Below are 25,884 nucleotides of genomic sequence, written 5' to 3' on the forward strand. Positions count from 1 at the left end.
CCAGCTAACTTCCTGAAGTTGTGGGGAACTGCTCTAAAGCACTCTTTAAAATGTTTCCAAAAAATCATTAACTTGAGTCTTTAGTTTTTTTATAGCTTCTCGACCATTTAAGTTGATGATACTTTTTGATAAATACATATTTCAATTAATAAATTCCTCACAATTAAAGGGATTTTTAGCCAGGCTAGAGTGCTGCTTGCCAATTATTCATATGGAAAATGTGCTATTTTAAGTGGATTTGCTTCTCTCTAGAAGGTGTGACGATCAAATTTTGGAAATACTTGATTTTGATAAGGAGTTTTTAAATTACGTATATATTTTTAATCAATGTATTATTTCGAAACTGAAAGTTCTGCAATACAATATGAAATTACTATTCCTACCTGAGTTATCAAGTGTCTTACAAGTGAAGAACATGTATTTTCTTTAAAAAAAATTATAAGAATGATTTTGAAGATTAGTAAAATAGACTATTATAAAACATCCCATTTTGTATTTGGTCAAAAATACAAATCTTCTGGAAAAGTAATACATTAAAAACCAGAAAATATAGAATGGAAATTCAATTTTAGCTTTATTTGTAGAGGAGACCCTACTGTCTTTTTAGTTTTGACTTAGGTCTAAACAATATTGTCTAATGTCATGTGGTTATAATTCTGTCTAATTACAAGACTAAATTTTAAAAAAATCAGGACTTTGATCTGAAAAGAGTTGCCCAAACTTTAACAAGAAATGTTAAATATATTAAAAATGTAAACACTATGGTTTATTTGAGTTTTAGTGTGTACTGAATAAAAGCAAATGTTTGCTAGCCCAGTTTTAACTTCAATGCTTCTAACATTTATAAATATTGTTCCTTATTGTTTGCTGATTTGACTAACATGCAGAAAGAGAGCAAAAATGAAATAAGAGCACAAGTGAGAGGGAAAAAAAGCCTCTCATTTATGGCTCACATTCTCAACATGTTCTCGATGGAGAAGAATTTGAGTATTTATTTCCTAAAGACCAAATGGATTAATGTCTGCAAAAAGAAACCAACAAGTTATGAGTTAATAGTTCACTAATTAAGATCATATTTATAGTTTTATTGTAAAGAATGATCACTTGTTGGTTTAAAAAAGAGCTAAAATCTAAATATCAACTGATATTAGATAAAAAGCGTACGTGATACTGAACTTCCTAAAAAATGCTGATGGGCAGTTTGCATGTCCTTGTGATTTTTAAAAAATATTTTATTTATTTATTCATGAGAGACACAGAGACAGAGAGGCAGAGACACAGGCAGAGGGAGAAGCAGGCTCCATGCAGGGAGCCCGACGTGGGACTTGATCCCGGGACTCCAGAATCCGGCCCTGTGCTGAAGGCGGCCCTAAACTGCTGAGCCACCAGGGTTGCCTTATCCTTGTGATTTTAAACTCAGTCAGTGATGAATCTCATAAGCTAGAGACTTTATACCCCTAATCAACCAACTATTGTTCCTGAGAGTAAATGAATAAATAAAACTCAGAAATTTATTAATAGAATTTCCCTCTTTACCTGTATTATAAAAATTGGGGGTTTTCCATTACGTATGTAGTTCCTCTCTAGAAATAACACTGAAAGAACACTTTAGGGCTGTCCTTCTCAAACTTTAGGGTGCATTGAACAACAGGATCTTGTTAGAATACAGATTTTGATTCTTTGGATCTGGTGTGATTTTGCATTTCTTCCAAGACCCTGGGTGTTGGCCATGTTGCTAGCTGGAGGACCACACTGAGGAGGAATGCTCTACCAGAACTTCTGATGAAAAGGCACAAATTCTCAACTCAGTTACCTCGGTAAGCATTCACAATTGTGTGAAGCATGTATGTTTAGACTGCACATTCATAATGCTGAGAAAATAAAAATCTTTTTCCTGGATAAGAACTTCAAAATTGAAATAGCATTTATTTTAAAAGTTCCATCATCTTATACGCAGCCCATTTCTTGTACTAGCATTTCAATTCTCCCCTTCCTCCAGAAGTGCTAGACCTATACAGGATGCATTACAAAGGGCATCAGGCACCCTTCTTGTGGAGGTGGGCCACCACTCCCACCCAGTCCCACCACCAAGTGGGGACTGCTGAGTCAAGAGCTGCAGCAACCACAGAATCCTAAAAAGAAATGTTACTGATGCACACATTGAAAACAGTGTCTGCCTCTCTTTGGCAACATTAATTGCTTTACTGTATTCTACTCAATCTCTGAATCAAATTCATAAAACTGAAATTTAACTTTGGTGCTCTAAGCCTCTAATTTTTTTATACCATATATTTTGATTTTTCTAACCTGAACCCAGGCAATCAACCTGGTTATTTCCTTTCATTACCTCTTTTCCCTGTGCCTTTGGCAAAACTTCAACTAAGTCCAAACATGCAAACCAGAGATGTTAGAGACTTAAAAGGGCACCAGGCACTCTGATTTTCCTCTCCAAGTGGTATTTGAAACCAAGTATAAGCTTAAGTATGGGTGCATTCAGTAGGCCACTCAAACTGGGTTTTGAATGAGTGCATACACACAAGAATAAAATATTTAGAGAACCAGATTCTATCTTTCTGAGGAGCAATATTCAAACCAAATATTTGGTACTTCCATGACATCATCACCAAGCAATTTCCCAGTTCCCTTCACCTACAACAGATTTGGATAGCTAATTTAGTGACTACTGTGGTTTGGCTTCAGGTCAAGCCTTATGGATTGTATCCACAGATTTATCTGAAAGTTCCCAAATACTATTTGCAGACAGTCCAAAGACACATCCTGTGACATAGAGCACCCTTGGATATCTCCAAAATAAATCCAGACGTCTAAATGGTTTTCCAACAAAAATCTACCATATATTTTATTTGTCAAGACAGCACTTTGCTTAATGGCTTGCACAAGTAATATCCTTGATGAGTATTTATCACATGAATGAAAGCCAATTTGGTACAGACTGTTCTTTCCATAAGAGCAATGATCATGTCTTATTATTTTGTGCACATGTTTCTCATTTATTAGGATATCAACAAATGTTTTGAGTGAAAATATATGATAGCCCTAGTAGATCTATGCAGTTTTCCCTTCATTTTCAGGATGACTGAATTGTTATAAGGTATCCTTCTATCATCGAGGACTAAGAAACATTCTGATAACATATTATTTATTATCTTGTTTTTGAGGGTATGACCACTGAATGGGTACAGACTGGAAACCTTACAGCAGATGGAGAAAAGCCAAGTGAATATTTGTCCTATATGATAGACTGATTTCAGACCATGTTATTACAAGGCTAACTTAAAACTCACTTCTTCCATGTAGTTTTTCAGTGACTGTCTTCCACTGGAGGCTTCTCCCTAGAGGTAAAGAAAAAGAGAAGTTGAAAAAGTCAGGGAAAGGAGAAAGAAAGATGGAAGATGAATCATGGAAAGTAGCGAAATCTGGGAACAACACCAAATCCTTACTGTTCTCCAACCATCTCAGTTGATATTTATGGGACAGTCAGTTTGGCAACTTTCTCCTCTGAAGGAAATAATTTTGTCAAGGCAACAATATTTTTGGGGGGTGGATTTTAAGTCACATAAACAAATACTCACTTAGAATAGCTAGCTAAATCTTAGGACAAAACGCTAAATGAGACGCACAAAACTTTCTGTTACTAATTTTATAAATACATTCTTAAAACTAGATTAAGAAAAAAAGTCACTCATTCTGTATTCTGTAAATCTGCATGAAGATCTAATATATAGACTTCAAAATATTTTATGGGGAGAGTATAGATCATTAATCTGTCCTTTTCCCAATGTTTATATGCAGGCTTTCTCACCTTGCTTGTATGTTATTAGTACATTCTCTATTATTTGTGCTTTTCACTGGACCTTGACTGGGTGCTAGTAATCCCTGAGATTTAAATCATGGAAATTTAACATCAAATTAAATATATATCCCGTATTCATCTAAACATTGGTGGTCAAAATTGTCAAACAACTCATTAGTTTGAATAAGTTATATTTCTATACTATGTGGCCAGAGACATTTAGAAGTAAATTCCGAGATACCATGAAATGATGTTTTAGGAAAACATGTGTGTTTAAAATATAACTAAATAAGTGTGAATAAAGTTTACATTTGTCTCTAATTCTTCTTTTAAAAAAAGAAGAAGAAGAAAAAACATGCTCATTTCAAACCAAAAATTAAGCTAGAAGTAAAGTGCTGGTTTCCCTAAAAGCTTAGAAATCACAGATATATAATATTTTTTCCAAATCATGGTTTCCACTGGTAAAAAACTAGAATGCTGTAGTTTAAATATTTCCAAATGCTTCCAAGCTTGTGGGATTTTCAGTGGATAAGACAGTCGAAGAGACTGGACAGTTATATTTACTTAAGTTAAAATATAAACTATTAGGAAAAATCAAATCCATATACAACCCCAAAACTGTGAGGAATTTAACTCAAAGCATATGGAGAAGGCTGGAAATTTCTTTAGATAAACTGCTTTTTCTAGTTGAACTTGCTATACTATCTCCCTTTATTTGGGCAATTAGTTTAGAAAGAATGCTAAGGGCTCTTCCAGTTTGGGTCTTCCCTGTGACAGAACCAATCTTCTGTGTACTAATAGTCCCTCCCCCCCTCACCCCCCTTCACCTGGGTTTCTAGGGGTAAGAAGACAAGGTGGCAAACTGCCGACTGGTATGGATCTGCTTTCTGGAGGGACCAGTGTTGGAGGCCTGCCTGGCTGGCCTCTGAACAACTGAGGACTAACAAATGAGGTGCTGCAGAGTAGCCCCTCAGTACTCACTGAAGAAGGCTATTTGTTCCCTTGGAGCTAGAGTGCAACAGTTTTCCCAATTTGTCTGGACACTTACAGTCTTATGCTAAGACCTGGTAATGACTGAGGGTTTTCTTGATGGTCAGATATAACCAAAGCACTGTATACCCTATAGGGCTTCTTGACAGCCTTGCTTCTTCCCACAGTGCCAGGTACTTTTCAATATCTGTACCACAGAAAAGGAGAAACCCACACAACATCATTTGTTTCGAAGGCCACACAGACGAGTTCAGCTGTAGCTGCCGTTCATAAATCACTGACATGGGGTGGCACTGATGAATGAGGAGCATGAAATAAAAAGACTGTAGGAAGAAAATACAGAGGAAACAAACACTTTGCAGAGAGGATTACAAATCTGGCACAGGGCCAAGTGAACAAAACAAAGAACAAGATGTCAGGGTCTCTAATTCTTAGGGTGGGAATAGATGGCTCTAATCAAGAGGCTGGATTCAATACGTCTGTCTCAGATTCCCCATTTCCAACACAGGACTGTTGAAATGCGGATGCCGACCTTACCTCCTTCCCCCACTGGGGGCGCTATAATGAAATAAAAGGCACACCGTTGTCAACAGAAGTCATCCTATTTTAAATTTTAAAGAACTGGCATTTTTAAATATCAAGTCATTCAACAACAATAATATTTTGATAATCACCCAGAAGTAAATCCAAATTATCCAAATGCAATAACCCTTGAAAGACAGAGAGAAGAAAGGGGATACAGGGCACAAAGATAGGGGCACATCAAGGAGGTAAAGGATAGAATACATGGAAACCATACCTGAAAGGTAGAAGAAAGAGAGAAAAGAAAGAAAGACAAAAAGTGAGGGAGGGAGGGAGGAAAGAAGGAAGGAAGGAAGGAAGGAAGGAAGGAAGGAAGGAAGGAAGGAAGGAAAGAAGGAAGGGGGAGGCATTTCCTGAAATGTGGTTTTACTTACCTTGAATCTTAATATAATCATAGTTGACATAGAAACGTTTTAAATGTGAATTATAAAATATATTGTAAACTCAGAGAAAGAGAAAATAAAGACTGATATGGTTATAGCTTACCATTTGTCATGGGAGTATGGCTGTTAGAGATGAAGGCTCTTCTCACTCCCTTAGTTATTTTCCAGTTAAGAAAATATTCTCAGTGAGATGGAATATATTAGAGATAGAGCGAGGACTAAGCCCACACTCAACTGAATCCAACATCATTTTTCATTATCCCACACTTCTCTTATTTAAATCAATATTTTCTATTCACCTCTAACAAATCCTTAGTTAAAATGCATGTAGACTTGTACTTTCACATAGAATATATGTTTTTCACAAACATTTTATGTCTGAGGCTTCTAGTATGAATTTATTTTAAAGAAAGTTTCATAAGAACCCTATTTCCACAAGAATGCTTTCCTTCCTACCTTTTCAAATGAAATTAAACAATAATCCTAACAGAGACAGCACCCTCTTAAGAAGAAGAAAGGGAGCTTGATGGGAATGGTCAAGGCATATCTAAACCCAAGGGACTCATCAAACTTCACCCATTATTTATTTTACAAGCATTTATTAAGCACTTACTGCATGACACACACTGCACTAGGTGTGGGGACAAGGACGTGAACACAAACTCATCCCTACATAAAAAGTTTACCTGAAGCAGACAAACAAGTAATTCAAATATAGACAAATGTTACTTGACATGGGTAAGCCCAAGGTGCTATGGGGAAAAAACAGGGGAAAGGACCCTAGCCTTTCATTTATTTAATAAGCTTGTATTGAGAACTCTCATGTGCTAGAAGTTTTCATAGCCACTGTATACATGTGATCAAAAAGACAAAGTAGAGGAATTAAAACTTGAGGAAATTATTTTTAATTTTAGTCTTAAAGACTTAGTTGATTAGCCAGAGAAGGAGCTGAATAAAGAGAACTCTTGGGATGCCTGGGTGGCTCAGTGGTTGACCATATGCCTTTGGCTCAGGTCATGATCCCAGGGTCCTGGGATGGAGTCCCAGATCAGTCTTTCTGGGAGGGAGGCCTGCATCTCCCTCTGCCTATGTCTCTGTCTTTCTGTGTGTCTCCCATGAATAAATAAAAATCTTTTAAAAAAATAGAGAAGAACTCTTACAAGAGGGGAGATTTTGTGCAAGGGCCCAGATACAATATAGCAAATATATGAACGAGTATTAAAATGAGAGCACTAATTAGACTATGCACAAAAATGTATACTGTATTTTTAGATATAAATGTATTAACATCATGCATGACTTCCTAATTTTATACTATAATTTCCTGTAATATAGCTGCTAATATGATGGTCATAAGTTGTATTTTCTGATTGCATTATTACACAGGATTACTGAATTTGCAGATGTTATAGAAATTGAAGTTCAGCTTTCCAAACTCCAACAAATTCTACAGGCAGCAATTACCACTGATGTCCAAGAAAATAGGCAGTGATCTATTTCCAATTAGTAAAAAGGTGGGTGCAGTAGCTTGCAACTCAGAAATTTTTAGAAAGCTCAAAAGTCTTTCAAATCATTGATGTAGTATAAGTTAACAGTTTTAATTTGTCTTCAGAAATATATTTAAATAGTTTAATATATATTTAATATTTTACATATTTATATATTATATAATTATTTATGTAGTTATGTATTTAAATATATTTTCTATACTTATATATTTATATAAATATTATATATTTGTAATTAAATATAAATATATTTAAATATATATTTAAGATATTTAAATATATATTTAAATAGTTAAACTTGTCTTCAGACTTACAAGTGCTGTTTATAATTGGTTCTAATGTCTTTTCATTTTAAACTAAATAAAAATTAATTAATCAATTAATTAATTAATTTTTTTTCTGAAAATTTGCCCACAATCTTATGAATAAATATTGCACTAGTGCAGACACATCTTTCTCTGAAAACAACACCTTTATCCATTAGAAGAGATACCGGACTACTTTAGCATTGTTAAGAGCTAAAAGACAGTGACATTTTAAGATAAGGCGTTATGATTCACCCTGTCTTTAAGTTCCATTGATGCTGGGATCCCTGGGTGGCGCAGCGGTTTGGCGCCTGCCTTTGGCCCAGGGTGCGATCCTGGAGACCTGGGATCGAATCCCACGTCAGGCCCCCGGTGCATGGAGCCTGCTTCTCCCTCTGCCTGTGTCTCTGCCTCTCTCTCTCTCTGTGACTATCATAAATAAATTAAAAAAAAAATTAAAAAAAAAAAGTTCCATTGATGCTCACATTATGTCTATACTAGAAATCAGCAATCTAAGGCATGATCAGAAACCAAATTTGTCCCCTTAGAAGGGACAAATTATACTCTATCCCTAAGCATGTATCTGATCGTTAAACTAAAACAAAAACAATTTACATTTTTTTTTCCAATTTTTCTCATGTTAAACTAAATAATTCCTTTATGGTATTGCCTTTGACTTAGAGATTTACCTTAAAAGAATAAAAAAAGGCAGGAGCAATTATGGGATAATGATTATCATTAATAATGTTAAATTTTAAATAATTTAAGGCATTTTAGTGTTCCTTCTTATTATCTGAAAAGTAACTATGCAGTTGCAAAAAAGGGGGGAAAAACACACTTTATTCTTCTCTTTCCTTTAACCTCATGTAAGCCAAAACAAACAAACAAAAAAACAAAAGGCAGGGATGCAAAGCCAGTAATGAGAAGCTCCCTGTTTGAGACGGTGGCAACTTTTATCAGTGGATATTGGACAAGAGAAGGAACAGGATGAGAGCATGGGGCTATACGAATGGATGGCTAGTGTTAATGATATTTAATTGCACTGACTTATAAGGATAGACAGAGATATATATTGTTGATCAATTGATTTTAGAAATATTCATTTGACCTTGAAGTATTATCATACTAGTCATGTGTGTCTTCTCTGATACATTGATTAATTTATATATGATTAATTTTGTTTCACTATTATCATATGCAGAAAGTAGTATTAATTCATTCTTTCTGAAACAGTTTAGGGGTGCCAGGGTGGCTCAGTCAGTTAAGCGCTGGCTATGGCTTCAATCCTGGTATTGAAGCCCATGTCATGTCAGGCTCCTTTCTCAGTGGGAAGTCTGTTGGTCCCTCTCACTCTTCCTCTGCTCCTCTCCACCCAATTGTGCATGCTCTCACTTTCTCAAATAATTAAATAGAATGTTTTTAAAAATAAAAATAAAATGGTTTAATTGCCAACACAGCAAACTATCAGCCATAAGATCTTGGAGAGTCAACTTTTCTTTATTTTTTAAGCATTTATTTATTTATTTATTTATTTATTTATTTATTTATTTATTTAATATTTTATTGATCTATTTGAGTTAGAGCAAGCGAGAATGAGAGAGAGAGAGAGAGAGCGCGCGCATGTGTGGGGGTGGGAGAGGTTAGGGGAGAGAGAAGCAGGCTCCTCATTGAGCAGGAAGCCCAATGCAGGGCTTGATCACAGGATCCTGGGATCACTCCCTGAGCTGACAGCAGATGCTCAACTGACTGAGTCACCCAGGTGCCCCTTAACTTTTCTTCTGAACCAGAGTTTCTTCATATGTAAAGCGTAGACAACAGAACCACAGGGTTGTGTTTCATTTGACACAGTGAATGTGCAAGAGTATGGGAAATTTCCACTATAAAATGCATTGTTATTATTTTGCAAATGATTTCATCTCCATTGATCCCCCATCTATTGGTTTTCCTGCTTCTTGCTCTGGCCCCATTGCTCAAATTTCTATGTGCTCCTTTGACACTATGACATCTTTATGAGAACACATCACATTCTTTTATAATCTCTGATTACTAAATTTTTCCCATTTAAGTTCTTGGAGGGCAAACATTATTTTTATTAAGTTTTGCTTCTTATGTCCTGGTATAGGGCCTGGCAAACTGTTTAAGGAATTGATCAACAAACAAACAAACAAACAAACAATCTGTAGATCTTCTGTGCCTCTGGATCTACACAGAACCTATAAAATGCAAATTTATAAATAATGAAATAAAAGAAATAAGTCACTTTAAAAAACAATAATTCAATTATTACTGAATGTGTGTTCAAAACACCCACTAAAGAACTCTCTGATCAATTAGGATTTGTAAGGAGTTATTGAATAGAATTTTTACCTTAAAATATGTAAAATATGTACTAGTAAGTATATATTTATTATTTTTTGGTAATCGAGTGCTATGGACAATTATTTTCACACTGAAAAATGGAAATATTCAAAACTTACCTTTTAAAAATATAATGAGATACAGAATTGAAGGAAAACAAGTTTAAAAAAATTTTTTTGAGAATTAAAGACTAAAATGAAAAGGACAAAAAAATGAAACAAACACAACAGATAATGCCTTAGGAGAACCAGAAGGTTTAAAAAAAGGAGGGGTGGGTTAATAAAAAATAAATTAAGAAATAGATTGTTAAGACAGTATTTTAGGGAAAATGATAAATACTGAAGATAGGTAAAAGGTGAAATAAAGTTGACTCTTGAATGATGCAGGGGTTAAGGGTTCTAATCTCTTCCTCCTGTGCCAGTTGAAAATCCACGAATAACTTTTGACACACCCATAAGTTAACTACTAATAGTCTACTGCTGATCAGGAGCCTTGCCAATAATATAAACATTCGATTAACACATATTTTATATGTGATATGTATTATGTGCTGTATTCTTACAATAAAATAAGCTAGAGAAAAGAAAATGTTATTAAGAAATGGTGAGGAAGGGAAAATACACTTACAGCACTGGACAGTATTTATGGGAAAAAATCCCTATATAAGTGGCTCTATACAGCTCAAACCCATGCTCTCCAAGGGTCAACTGTATATGAATAATAGAAGATCCTAAAGAAGAAAACAAAAGCAAGGGAACAGAGTAGATACAAAGAATTTTAATTCCAGAAAACTTTCCTGAAATAATAAAATATTACGTATTGAATTCCAGGTCTGACAATACTTAGCCAGACAAACTACTACATGATAAACTCTAGTAAATTTATTGTATACCAAGGAAACTACCAGAGACTACCAGGGGCATTACAAAATGACCCGAAAATAAACTCGAAGAAACTCTCAAGAGCTAGAAATGGAACAGTCTGAGCTTTTAGCAATGACAGTAATTTCCATGGGTTAAAACAAGTCAAATGCATTTAAAGAAAGAATTGGTTATCTTCTGAAGGGAACATATTCATTATTTTAGAAAACTAGTAAAGAAGAGAAATCAAGTATGTATTCCACCTTTCTTATGGGGAACTGTATTACTGGCTAATCAAATGGTAAATGAGGGAAAGAGTCTATTAACAAAAGTATTCTAACAAATAAACACAAAATAAATCATTGATTTAAAATATCACCACTTTGCAACTACCACTGAATCAACAGATTTTGGCATGAAACTTCAATGGCTGCTAAGATAATAACATGAGAAACAACCAGATATGTTTCTCTAGTTGTGCCAAAGAGGAGCTTTATCCAGTTTCTGGGTAATTTGCAGGAAAATACAGAGGACTGAATATGGAATATGAAGTTAGTAAAATTCACACTGCAGAAAACCACAGATCAAATGGTCAGGGTTAACAGATAAAGTGTAAGAAAATGCTAAAAAACAATGGAGGAACCTTAAAGATTAAAAAAGACTTAAAGACATACCTGATTTTTAAAAGTTGGCAAAGTTGACAACGTCAGTTGATGTATATTTGAGTGACAAAGCTACTTTTAAAATGTAAGGAGCTGGGGATCCCTGGGTGGCGCAGCGGTTTAGCGCCTGTCTTTGGCCCAGGGCGCGATCCTGGAGACCAGGGATCGAATCCCACATCGGGCTCCCGGTGCATGGAGCCTGCTTCTCCCTCTGCCTGTGTCTCTGCCCCTCTCTCTCTCTCTCTGACTATCATAAATAAATAAATAAATAAAAAAATAAAATGTAAGGAGCTAATGATTATAAAAGAATAGCTGTTATTCATGGGGAGAGGCAGAGGTTGTGACCTGGATAGGGCACAGTAGAGGGACTTTTCAGTTGTCTAGCAAAATTCTGTTTCTTGACATGGGTAGTGTTGTCATTATAATAAGTCATTAAGCCATACATTTGATTTGGGTAATTCTGTATATTTGTTTTTTACTTTAAAACAAAAAGATATTTAAAATTAAAGAGATGACCATTTTTAATGTTTAACTATAAAGTTATAGGCATAATTGTAAGGTACAAAAGAAACTCTTAAAAAACTAGAATGAAATGTTATATACTGTATTTACTGTTGAATACATCTCCATGGTCACATATCTAATCTCTCATTGATCCAGATTTTGGGTGTATGTAACAAAGTAATTAGTGGTTATATATCTAGAAAAGTAGTTAAAGAACATTCTTATTGTTCTGATTCAATCTTAAGATAATCTAATTATAACACTGACCTCATAAAAATCAGTGGGCAATTTTGATTTTTACCATTTGAAATAATTACGCCTTTAAATTGTCTTCCATTAAGCTTTTAAAAAAATCAATAGATGTCACTTTGGAATCTGTAAAAGTACCTGCATAAATTCTCCAAGGTCAGTGAAATATGAATGTCAGCCTCATAATTTAAACCAAACATACAATGTATTCTTTTAAAATTAAATTAACTTGTGTCTTTGCGAAATGACTAAATGGCTAAGGTGACCAACTTCCTGAACTGTGACTCAAATGGGAGCATGAAGGAAAAGTGATACCCAGTGCTCATGAAATACCCAGACTTTTATGTCTCTCCTGTTCTCAGTCCATGTTTCCTTAATTAAAAAAAAAGATTGATTTTTTAGATAAGTAACAATACTAGGCATTTCTCTACATTGAATGAAACACACTTCTCTAACAAATCACGGACACATATAATTTTGTGTTTCTTTCAACATATATCTCTGATTTCTTAATTCAACAACAAAAAAGACCAGTTTTATATTTCAGACACCCTTGCATTATTTAATGGACATCAAAGGACTATAATCATTTAAACTTACTAGGAAAAATTTTTTTCATGGACTTGTAAATGTAAATAAATGTAGGCAGTACAGTGCAGAAGAACTTCATTAAAAATGTATTTTTAATCCTTAAAACATTTGTTTAAAGGGGCTTGATTTTTTTTAACGTTTTAATTGATTCCTTAAGTGCTCCAAGGAGAATGCTATCTGTAGAATTAAGTTTCAAACCAAATAAATAAAATGTATGAAATAACATTATCTAGCCTGTCACAATCTTGGCAGCTGATGTCATAAACAGTGTCACTAGGAGAGTTGTGACTTGCTTTGGAGGAAATATGTTGGGGCATAATCAATTTTCTAAGAAAAAGAAGTGACCTCCAAATAAATAAGAAAAGTGACTTAGAGGGGAAGATAGAGGGGATGTTTATTCAAAGTATCACAATTACTAACTCTGAAGTTTTGCCTATAGTCTCTAGGATAATTTGAAAAGACAATTCCCACTACTATGTCTGATCTCACCACCTGTGTTTATGTACAGGATTTCTTCTGTTTAATATGGGTTGATCACTGGACTTAGCCTTGATTTGATGTACCATCAGAAGGTGACAAAAATGATATCCTAGAGAGGCAAGAGTACAAGCTTTGGAGTCAAGCAACCATGGGCTCATACCCCATTGGGCTTATGTACATTGGGCAACTTCTATAACTTCCTTGGGTCTCAATTTCTTCTTCAATACATGGTGATAATGCCATGTGCTCCTCATGGGTTATTGTGAGGATTAAATGAAATAATGTCTATAAAGCATAGAAAATAAGAATGAAAGCCTGGTTGGAATCATTATTAATCAGGATAATAAGTATTAGTACTAGTATTAGGAGATTTTCTGTGAATGAAAGACAGAGAAAACCAACCCGATACTATGTAAGGTAGGAAAATTAGAAATAGGCTTATTTCTTTAGGAAGATAGCTGGAGGGCAGCTCAGCGGTTTAGCACTCCCTTCAGTCCAGGGCGTGATCCTGGGGACCCAGGATCGAGTCCCATGCTGGGCTCCCTGCATGGAGCCTGCTTCTCCCTCTACCTCTCTCTTAGTCTCTGTGTCTCTCATGAATAAATAAATAAAATCTTAAAAAAAAAAAAAGCTGAAAAGGAGACCTGATTGCAGGGAAATTAGATACTACTTTTTTCATTTATCTTGTCTTATTTTGATGTCACTTTCATTACAAAGATCTTTCACTTTCAATGACAGGTAATTATTGAATGACTTTACATGCAAACTTAACTTCAGTAACTTAAACTTGACTGATGGCAAAAGTCTTTTTAAAATCTGGTCATCAGAACTAGAAGGAAGTAAATGACACAAGTCAAGAGAAATTGTTGAGAAAAGGCAGTAAGACAGCATCCTTAACAGAACTTTGTTCCTGACCATCTTTCCTTCAACTTAAGACTATCCCCAATAGCCCAGTTATACTGAATAACCCCCAGGTCCCTGTATAGTCAGCACCTCTATCTCTTTGTCTTTCTATCCCTTCTTCTGTCCCTCCATCCATCCTCCAGCCATTCCTTTGTGCATTCCATGCCCTCTTCCTGATGTTACCTAGCAAGATTCTACTCCTGGCAAGGCTAAGTGCAGTTCCTGTCATTCCAAGAGGACTTCCCTGACCCACACATTTGTGTTTCCCTCCCCATGTGTTCCCATGACTCCCTAAAATTAGAGAGCTTGCTACACTGAATGCCTTGGCTTGTCTACTACATTGTCAGCTCCATAGACACTTCTTTAACATTTGTGGGGCCTAAGGCAAGAGGTCAAGCAGAGGTCCACACTGTCAACAAGCTATTGTATAAAATATATTTGACTTTCAAACAGACTTGGCATGCAATTCAAATTTGGCTTCAAATTCAGAATTCTTATATTCCTTCAAGTTTTGCACTATAACATGGCAGGAAAGAGACAGTAAGAAGGCAGTGCTGACCCCAGTGCCATATTCTTGCTTGTCTCTTCCCCTACCTCATATCACCAGAAGCTTTGTGAGCATGTGTGGATATCCCTGCCTGCATCTCCAAGCTCATTTATACCCTCCCAAATAGCTGTTGCTTGCCCACACCTCAGGCCTGGAACTGAGCTCTTGAGGAGAGATAGACAAAAGAAAGAGGCCATGCAGGAAGGAGGTTTCAAATCATTTGGGCAGAAGATTCTAAGATCCTGTTCCTAGCACCTGGTCAGGCTCCAGATAGATATGTCCCCTTGACCAAGGGACTCCTCATCCCATATAGAGGGGCACAGCCTGGGGCTGGACTAAGGATACTGTTGGAGCTCTCTGACAGTAGACATTTCTATCTCTTTACTGTCTATAGCACTGAATGCAGGGCTTGGCATCTAGAGTCACCCCGAAGTATTTATTGAATGAATGAGGATTATTACAAAAGGCACAAATTTTTAAATTAAGGTGCCAAATAATCAAAAGATAATTAGAAAATGTGGTTAGAAATATAAGCAGATAAAGACTATGTAAAAGTTGTCAGTTGTTTCAGAAATGACAGAATCATGGGCCTTCTAGTAGCAAGATACAGGGAGGAATAGATTTTAGATCTATTTAAGATCCACAAAAAATCTGGTTCAAATATGAACTAGAGCAAGACATTTTAAAAATGGGTTCTGATTGTTTTGAATTGGACAATGACCCGAAAACACAGATGAACAAAAATAAAGATAGAATATAAGAATAGCAATAAATGAGTGAGATCCAATAAAATTGCCCTACCCAAAAAAACGGTCTCACCAGCTACAATGGTCTATCTGAGGAAAGATCAGAGGCACGGCTCTCTCCGGGACAGGCAGAGTGCTTTGCATTTTGATTACCAGGGAAGCTGGGTAAAACTTAGGAAATAAAGTGAATAAAGATGAGGAAGGATCTGTTTACAGAAGGTATCCTTACAATCAGACTCTGCTAACTACAGGTATACCACATCTCTTCAGCCTAGTCTCACATTTCTGTGAACTATGAAGTGATACCAGAGTTTATGTGCATCTCCCAACACCCAACAACCTTGTGAACCACAATTCGAATGCTTGATTAAATCTAAGACAGGGCATAGAATGTGGAGCTCATGATGATGCTCTAAGTCTCTTTGATACAGCACTGTTTTTTCTTTGTGGTCTAAAACCCTTACCCCTTTGGGAAGTAGAGCCCCAAGATGTTCTATAAGAAGAAATTTCTATGTTAATTCTTAGTCCAAAAAAGTAAATTTAATGTGCCTTACAGAACAAAGCTTACTTTGGGGCCCTGAAAAGGGCCAAACCACATCATAGAGAGAGTAAGAAGATATCTTCCATTCTCATGAAGGTATGCCCATCTTTAGAACCAAGTTCAAAGCAAACATCTTTTGAAGTCTTACTGAACATGACTGAACATTGAGGTTTATTACAATGTTTTTGCATGTGTTTGCATTTTGTGAAAACAGCTAGGATCAGAAGCAGAGAAGCCAAAAAGATTTCCTGCCAGGTCTGGAAATCTAAAAGCCAGAAATTTCAAGCGAAAAAATTATTCTTATAACATGTGTAGCCTGATTTTACATACTCTCAATATTAATTGAGATAAACACCTGAAATCCTGAATACATTTTGACAATAAATTTCAGAACAAACTATTTAGCCTTGTCTCATACTCATAGCGATACAGCAAGTTAGAAGCTAAATGTAACTCATCTTATGGTCACTGCTAGTTAGTTAACATACCAAAATAATAAAGCTAAGTTAGTTAGTTAAACATACCAAAATAATAAAGCTAAGTCATGAGAAGGCAGCTTCCATATTTTTAAAAATCACAAATCTCCTGGAAAACAGTTCTCTTTACTCCTCCAGAATGCCTTTTGAAGCCCAGAGATAACACAAATCAAGCAAACTGCCACACAGAGTTTTGCCTTAGAAAAACGGAGAGAATTTAATCTCACTTGGCTGAGCACCAGCCTCAGGGCTGACCACCACGTACAATCATGCAGCATATATACCCCAGCCAAGGAGGGGATAGAGACAAATGTTGGCCGCTTTTGCAGAGGAGAAAAGCTTCAATGGCAGGTGAGATAAAATAATTCACAACAATAAGCTTTCAAGTTTTTTCAAGAAGCTGAAACTAACCTAGTAAAACTAATTGTAAAATACCCTACTATGTTATTTTTAAAATTACATAAAGAATTATAAAAACATAGCCATAGAGCAGTTCATATGAAAGAAAAGAGAACCTTTAGATAACTACAAAGTTAGTGTCTATAGCAGTGCAATGGAAACTACTGAAAAGCTGTTTCAATAGTCGGCATAGTTAATAAATGCACAATCAACTCCTTTAGGTTGTTAGTAGATTAAGTGTACACCTCTGATTAGCTTAGGATATTATGTTGCAAGGAGACATGATTAAAGTGGAGAAATGTCTGGGAAGAATGTCACCTAAGGAATGTTTGAAGAACTTGTTTACTTTTCATTATAAGGACAGAAGACATAAAGAAAGAGTGAGATATTTAAGTAACTGAAGATATAAAAAGATGATGGAGAGGAAATTAGAATTCTTTCTTGTTTCAGGAGCAAAATTAGGGCATATAGATGAATGTTTCATGGAGGCAGATTTTTCTCTCCAAATGAGGAAGCATTGTTGTAGAGCAGCAATAAAATATGGGTGGGAGCAGGAAGTTTCAAGAAAGACTGTTGCCTGAAATCTTGGGAGCAAGACGGTGTAGTGAGCTATATAGCAGGAGTTCTTCACTGAGGAAGAAGCAGCCTTATATTTTTATATTGAGCTTCCAAATACCTTCTTCTCTTAGGAAACTTGATCTCTTCCTAAAGTTCCCAAGTTGGGCATCTACACTGAGGCATATCAATAGTGAGGGGATAGAATCAGACTGGCTTTTGTTTCCCACAATCATGACCCTATTGCATTTAATTCAGGACAATGAGGCGGAAAAACCTTCAATAGTTAGCCTTGCTTTTGACTGTATTATCTGAAGAAAGAAATGGCTTTGATCTCATACCTACTATAGACCACACATGTAGCTCTGTGCTGTCCTCACAATACTCCTGTCAAATAATTATCTCTATTTTACAGATGAAGAAACCAAGACTAAGAAAATTCCAAAGTAGAACGGGGTTTTGAATCTTATTGCCTATGATCTTTCTAAAAGACAGAAAATGATTGTCTCCTCAAGGCTTTCAGAATGTAAACATGCCATTCAATACTCCTGGGAAGCCAAGGCCCCAAATCAGTAGAAAGAGTAATGGCTTTGGAGACAAGATGGGGTCTGAATCTGTGTATGTGTGTGCGTGTGTGTGTATCACTCAGGCATATGGCCTTTCGGCCAAGTTCCTTAGACTCCCCAAGTCTCTTTTTAGTCGCAGAGAGAATAAAAAGAGTCAGAATGCTTTCAGTGGAAAGATTAGGGGTAATATCCAAAACATACAGTGCTAGACCCTCAATAAATTGTTCCCACTTTGATCATGGCTCAGCACTCCAACACCACGGCCTTCACTCTACCTACTGAGCTTCTACCATCTAATTCTCCAGCTGTGCTGAACCGCATGTGGGCTCCCAGGCAGACTTTTCTCTTCCTCTCTGGTTGTGAACTTCCCCAAGAATTCACTTAGCCATCAACCCAGACGCAACCTTCTTCTAGAAGTTGCCTTTGATCACTCTTCACAGTGAGGGCTCCGTTAAATGTCTCCCCCTCCCATGTGCATGCAGTGTATACATGCCAGAGCATGTTTGTGCTCTCACAAAGTCTGTTCATTCAATTGCTTTTCCCATCACACGGTAAGCTCTTTAATGCCAAGAAGTCTATCTTTCATTTCTAGATTCCCAGTACCTCACAGAATGCTTTATAATAGAAGATAGTCAATAAATGTTTGTTGAAAGAACAGATACACTAAGCCCATGATAGAAGATTCTTTTGGTGCCATACTAAATCATTCTTTAAGAATAGTTTTATCTGCTAATCTTCTCAAAATCTTATTTAAGAATTCATCAGACTTAAAACAAGTGAGCATTTTAGTTCATTTGGGCTGCTATGACAAAATACTATAAACTGAATGGCTTATGAACAACAAATATTTGTTTCTCATAGTTCTGAAGGCTGCAAGTCCAAGGGTGCCAGCATGACCAGGTGAGGGCCTTCTTTTGGGTTGTGGACTTCTATTTGTATCTTTGCCTGGTGGAAAAAGCAAGGGAGCTCTTTTGGGTGTCTTTTATAAAAGCATTAAACCCACTCATGGGTTTAAACCCAGGCATCTCCCAAAGGTACCACCTCCCATAGGCCTCACCTCCTAATATTATCACTTTCAGTATTAGGATTTCAACACATGAATTTTGGAGGGACGCAAACACTCAGACCATAGCAAGAAGATAACCTAAAAAGCATTCGGAAAAATCGAAGGGAAGTTTCTTTACTTTTTCCACTGATAGTCAAATAAAAACACCACTTATTTACTTCTACATGTGTGTACAAATTCAATAGACCCAATACATATAAACAAGTTGCTTATCCACACTTCTGTAATTTTACAGCCAAGGAGTCTTTTAAGAGCTTAATGTTGGGAGAACTCTCTTCTGGCAGATTGGCTATGGAAGCTCCACACTGGGGGAAACTGAAACAATGGGGCTTGTGTGGAGGAACAAGAAAATTTTAAGTTACGTTTTTTTCTAATTTTCACTCCTTCCACACAAAACAAAGACAGATCCTCCATAGTTGTTTTCATCTGAAAGAAGTATTTTATTATAAACTTAGTAGTTGTTAACTATAGACTGATAATTAAATGATTCTTCTCCCTAAGTAAAACAGATGTATATATAGTGGTAAAAAAAAAGTGAATTTGGTTATACATATACAAATATTAGAATGGTTTAGAGAAATATAGACTGTGTGTGTGTGTGTCTGTGTCCATGCATCTATATAGAAATTTTTAAATACTGCTTTCTTCAAAAGCTCTGGCATTCTTCTTGGAAATGCAAATAGTTAAGGTTAAAATAATTAGTTTTCATTTTTATCATTATTGTCATAGCTGTGCCAAGTTTATAGCTATACCAATGTTGCTAAGAATAGTTACAGGAAAAGAGACTCTAAGTTCGATAGCTTTTACTGCTGAGTTTATAAAAACTTCCAACCTTTGAGGAAAGTTATGAGTATTTGGTAAGGAAGTCTACCTATTAGAAGCAATGCACTATTTAAATGGGTCAGTCTACTAGGACAATATAAGAAAATAAGTCTAAGAATCATTTGCATGCTCTGAATTATCTCTGCTTTGAGTGAAAGGAAGTGTATTTCTGAAAGGCTCCAGGTTCCCACCCAGACAGTGAGCCGCCACAACCCCTTATAACTCTTCCTGCCTGAATTTGGAATAAAGTTAACAGTCTCTGCAAACCTCAATTAAAGATGGATAGTTCTTAATAGTGATACTATACTCCCTGATTTCTCAGAACTAAAGTAAATATGTTCATACATCACTCGTTTTAGGAGAGGATATTCTGGCCTGACAATCCCAGCCAAGTCTATTGCTGACTAAGAAGTATGGCTTGAATTCAACTTCATGGAGTCATCCAGTGTTACCATCCTATCTCTAGGTTAGCTTGAGAATCTGCTGTTATAATACAAAGAGTAAGCTTACCCGAAACCACTGTGCCAACAGAAAAACAAATATGTAAAAAAAAAAAAAAAGAAAAGAAAAACAAACGTTCACATACATGGGGTGGGGCACGAAAGCAAATGTGTTCTATTGTTTGTATAAAAAAGAGAGAATTTAAAAGCAAAAACAAAAATAAAAACAGACATCTCTGTGTCTCTCCCTCCTGCCATGGCAGCACGCATCCTGGGTTGGCCAAAAGGTATGGCGTTTCATTATCTCTGCAAACAGACTGGAAGCCCCTAGAGGACAAAAGCTGGGCCTCTTCACCACTGTGTTCCCAGGGCCATCAGAATGCTTGGCACCCAGCAGGCATGCTGTATGCATTCGCTGATTGACTGGATCGTACTCTGTTGGGCTATTTCAACCCAAGAACCCATGACAATGTGGAGCAATTGTGATAAAGTTGAATAGCTACCATTTTTAGCACTTGACATAGAAATGATCTCAGTTACCTCTTCCTGCAATCATATAAAGTTGCTTTTATGAGTGAGTGAAAATACCAAGTCAGAGGAACCACACTGCTTGCTCAGCATCTTAGAACAAAAAAACTACTAATGCCAGATTTGACCTCTGCTTTATAAAATTCCAGAGTCCATGTTCTATCCGTTGTGCATTGTCGTTACTTCTCAGAACACATATAAGATTTGGCTTGGCCTAGGTTTAAACGTTGGAAAAACTCTACACAGATTCAGCATTATGTTCAATGCAGCCAACATTTTTAACGTTGCAAATTTCTCAAAGTGAGCTGGTTAATAAACATCCCTGTCCCACTGCCTCCAGAGACAGATGGTAGAAAATGTACAGGGTCCCAGACATTGCAAAGCTTTCCTACAGGCAGTACAGGGTTTAACTTTCATTTTAAAAGTTGGCTCAAAGGATCTTGGTTGTAGGAAAAATGCAAAATAATAATAATAAAGTTTTGTCTTTTATCAGTTGCCCAGCGAGACTTTAAAATGGAATCAAGTTTATTCTACTTTGACAATCACATTTTGATGATGAAATGCAAGTGTGCTGATAAGATGCCTTTTTTTTATGTTTGGAGGAGGAATTGTTTCAATTCACGAAGAGTATACTTGGTACACATCTGATCACCCTGTGTGTAAATCATTTATTAAGCCCTCTGTCAACTGTGTTTAACTAAATAAGAGTTCTCTTTCATCTATAGGAAGAAATCTCCATATGTGAAGACTCCAGATTTTCACAGAGAAATAAGCTAGTCCTGTTCAAAATCATATCAATCAACACCATCTAAGTTATTCAAGATTGTGATCAAGATATTTATTTACACAGAATTTTTGGAGTGTTGTGGTGTGCAGATTCACTTCCATACTTGTCCTGTTTAGATTTTCTTTACTATCCTTTCAATTAACATATCACTGAACACTAAAAAATGAATAAAACACAAAAAAGTAGAGGATAGTTGGCTAAAATCTTACTTAAATTTTCTTACTTTTAAAAGTTTTTTCCAGGGATCCCTGGGTGGTGCTGCGGTTTGGTGCCTGCCTTTGGCCCAGGGCGCGATCCTGGAGACCCGGGATCGAATCCCATATCAGGCTCCCGGTGCATGGAGCCTGCTTCTCCCTCCGCCTGTGTCTCTGCCTCTCTCTCTCTCTGTGACTATCATAAATAAATAAAAATTTAAAAAAAATAATAAAATAAAAGTTTTTTCCATTAAACATAGATAACTTTTCTTTATCCTTACAGACTCAATTTAGAAGCAAAATTATCCTCCTACCTATACTCTACAACTCAGCACTGCACACTTCTACTTGGCATAACATCCAGCATAGATGCTTAGCAAATATTTAGGGATTTTGATATGAACATTGATACGAATATATGAATTTTATATGAATGATAATGAATGAATTAGCGTTCGTTATAATTTTTTAAGAAAAAAAAACTACATTTTCTACATTCATTATAAAAAAGAGGCCAGAAACTTACTAGAATTATGCTTTTCAAAATAGAATACATTAGATCCTCACTGAATTAATTCTATATAAGTGGTCTACAGCATCTGAGTACTTCTATCTCTTGCAGACCATGAATATAGGGAAAATAAAGTCCCCCCAGCCTACCTCATTCCTTCAAGTAAGCACACACCCCATGTTAGGTACTGTACTTGATGTTGGGACATCGGAGGGTCAAATGGAAAATGCAAGGCTCCTGGTTGCTCTTATACACATTGTCTACACTGGAGACACTCTTAGTTTTAAGCCATAGATGCACTTAGGCATATGGTCACTTCTTACAAAGCTGGGGATATATTTCCCCATCGGTACCCAGCAGCTTGGGCAATTGTCAGTGTGGGAAATCTAGAGAGTGGCAGCAGCCTAACTACCAGAAGTAAAAATACTGGCCGTGGAACCATCCAGACCTGTGTTAAAGCCAGCTCTGCTATTCCCTAGCTTTGTAATCTTGAGATTATTGAGCCTCCTGACAGCATTTTCACCAGCAAATAATGCATTTTCAATATAAAGGCAGCTCTTAATCTGATGCTGGTTTATTATTCTATTACTGTTATTACTGACACTGCCATTATACCTGTTCCTTCTGTCAGAGTCCATAGGGAGTTACAGAAGATTCAATTGTTTTAGTGTCAGGAAGACTGTCAACAAGAGACCTCATTAATCTGGAATAAAACCTTTCCTTAACAGTGAAATTATGACAGTTCTTCCAGAGCTGTACTTGGGCCCTATTTTGAAGCCAGTGACCCTGAGTGATCCTGTTATCTTCTAGAAATAGCTCTTATACCTGCCTGGTGAGAAATACTTGCTGCAAGTTAGGAGAAAGACACTCAAAATGAGGTGAATATTTATGATGCCATAACACACATTAGTTCATCAGAATAAGCAACCCCAAAATGTTTTCCACTTGTGCTACAGAAATTTTGATTTTCATTTCTGTAGGTTCAGGAATTTCCTGAGGTTAAATATTTCCAAGACATTTCTGAATACATTTCTTAGCTAAAGGTTAAGTAACCATTAAAAAAAAGCCTGGATGTGTCTGCCTATTCTATGGCTAGTCGAATTACAGAGAAATCTGTAGTGTGGCTGTCCTAAGAAATCTGCTCTACCTTGACTTTTATGTAAAAGTAGGCCTTTTACGTAAACATTTCTAAGTGTACTTTTTACTATGATTGGTGGACTATGATGTTTGTAGTCCCTTAAAAGTTTCAAAGATAGAGCCTACTGGAGTTGGTTTTCTATTTCTGTTTTCTTAAAAATCCCAGAAGTTCTTTATGCAAATAGTACAGCTTCAGTTAACTCAGACACTAATTCACTGTGACCAGAAGAGCCTTAGGTATTCTTTTCCGGGCTCTAGATTTATTCATATTCCAGGGTGAAATGGATAGGTTAAGTTTACTTAATGTCTTCTTTGGCCTCAAGGTTCCAACCCTCACCTGCTGTTTAACATTCCTTTCCAGATTCTTAAAACCCCTGTTTACATCGAAAAGGAATTTTACGCCCTAACACAAAGTAATCTTGAAAGAACATACTTGTCAACTTAACTCCCGGTAGCAGCTTTTGGCTTCTCTTCCCCACTTTGAACTAAGGTAGCAATTTAACAGAGCTTTAGAAAAAAATGTAAAAGTAACACTTTCAGGATATACTTTCAGGATATACTTTTCCATTTCTAAGGTCAACAGTATGCGTTATTTATTAGTTCATAGTATGATTTATTAGTTTGATTTTCCCCCAGTATGTAGCACTGTGTTTTTTAATCCGTTTGGTTAATGAAATCACTCCTGGCATTTTTTTTTAAGTGCCTTTTTTTTTTTAACTTAATACATGCATAGAATTGTTTGAAAGAACATGGTAACCAAATGCTATAAAACCACAGAAACAGGAACTCACACAGAATGTGAGAGGCTCAGAGTGCCTGGGTGGCTCAGTCAGTTAAGCACCTGCCTTCAGCTCAGGGCATGACCCCAGGGTCCTGAACTGAGGTCCACACTGGACTCCCTGCTCAGAGGCGAATCTGCTTCTCCCTCTCCCTTTGGTGGTCCTCTTGCTGTGCATGCTCTCTCTCTCTCTCTCTCTCTCTCTCTCTCTCTCCCTCCCTCTCCTTCTCTCTCTGTCAAATAAATAAGTAAATAAAAAAAAAATTTAGACTATGGGAAGCTCATTCTCAGAGCCTCCTGCCCCTGACTAGAATATGATCTGACCCCTTCAGCAGCCACAGAAAGGGCTTGGTACCACTGACCATGACTGTTCCTTGCCAAGCACAGAACTCACACCAAGAAATGTCATGCAGGGGCCATGTATGACAGATCAAAGTCACTAATTTCAATAATATGGAGCATATTATTCATACATCAGAATCCTCTTTATATTACAGGCCATATTCCTAAAAAATGTTTCTTTGAACGTATAATTTGTAGGACAAGGCCTATTGAGCCATATGTAAACTACATTGTCAAATTTCTAAAGGAGGGTCATATAAAATGTCCCTGAGGTGTCTAGTTTTCTGTCTTTTTTATGTCTTTACTTGCAGAGATAGAAAGAGATACTATGTCAAAGACTAAAACAGATAATCAAAAATGACTTTTGTAGTCTAAAGATCAAGTTCAAATTTCCCTTAAAATCTTATCTAACTCTTCCGATCTACAGAAAGTTCTCTCGTCTCTAAAATGACATGTATTACAGTCTGTATCATACAATTTATTTAATGGTTTTCATCTTGTTGCTTTTAGATAATCTTCCTAAGAGAACTAGAATATCTTTAGAGCTAGAACTATTTCTCTTACTATTTTTCTTCTACAGGGCTGTATACAATGAGCCTGGTGGAAGGGATCATATTAATAACAATAAATAAATTTCAGTTGGTTAACAAAACAGGACACATGCTCTAATAGTGTATTAAATTTTATATTTAGTGTTCACAACACATCTATATGTTCCAAGGGTGCTCATTTTTTTATAAAATAGTAACAATTCGCTCTAAGAGAATATGTTTTCAATACTGTAAACATAAAATATGCTATTTGTCATTTTCTTTTAAGTATTACTTCAAGAACAAAATAATGTGCAGCAGTACAGAACTTCACAAGATACTATCATTTTAAAACATCAAATTCTCTGGTGGATTGGCAGGAAATTGGATCCATGCTATTCTCAGAAAGAACTACCTACAAATTTATGGGGACTTTCCTGATACTCAAAAAAAAAAAACAAACCAAAAACCCACTACAATTTAAGACCTAACTAAAGAGAAATGTTGGTCTAAACATGCCACATAACATTAAAATTAAGAAACATTTTCTAACTCAACCACTCTGCCTTTGATCCATTGAGTACGGCATCGCTATTTTATGCTATTTTATGTAAGAATGGGAGAAAATTTCCCCACTTTAAAATTTGGAAATCCTAACTGTAATTATAAATACAACTCCATGGGAGTCCCTAAAAGGATGTAAGTTCCTGGAAGGCACGCCCTGAAGCTC

General features: G+C 36.2%; 1 protein-coding gene across 1 annotated transcript in view; it reads right to left on the reverse strand.

The window, feature by feature from the left end:
- Positions 1-25,884, reverse strand: part of C9H8orf34 (chromosome 9 C8orf34 homolog) — a 376,775-nt gene that overhangs the window by 28,541 nt on the left and 322,350 nt on the right. Inside the window, 1 exon segment of the mRNA XM_041768603.1 lies at positions 3,306-3,353. Coding sequence (XP_041624537.1) covers positions 3,306-3,353 — 48 coding nt within the window.

This window comes from Vulpes lagopus, chromosome 9, assembly GCF_018345385.1.
Source record: "Vulpes lagopus strain Blue_001 chromosome 9, ASM1834538v1, whole genome shotgun sequence".
NCBI lineage: Eukaryota > Metazoa > Chordata > Mammalia > Carnivora > Canidae > Vulpes > Vulpes lagopus.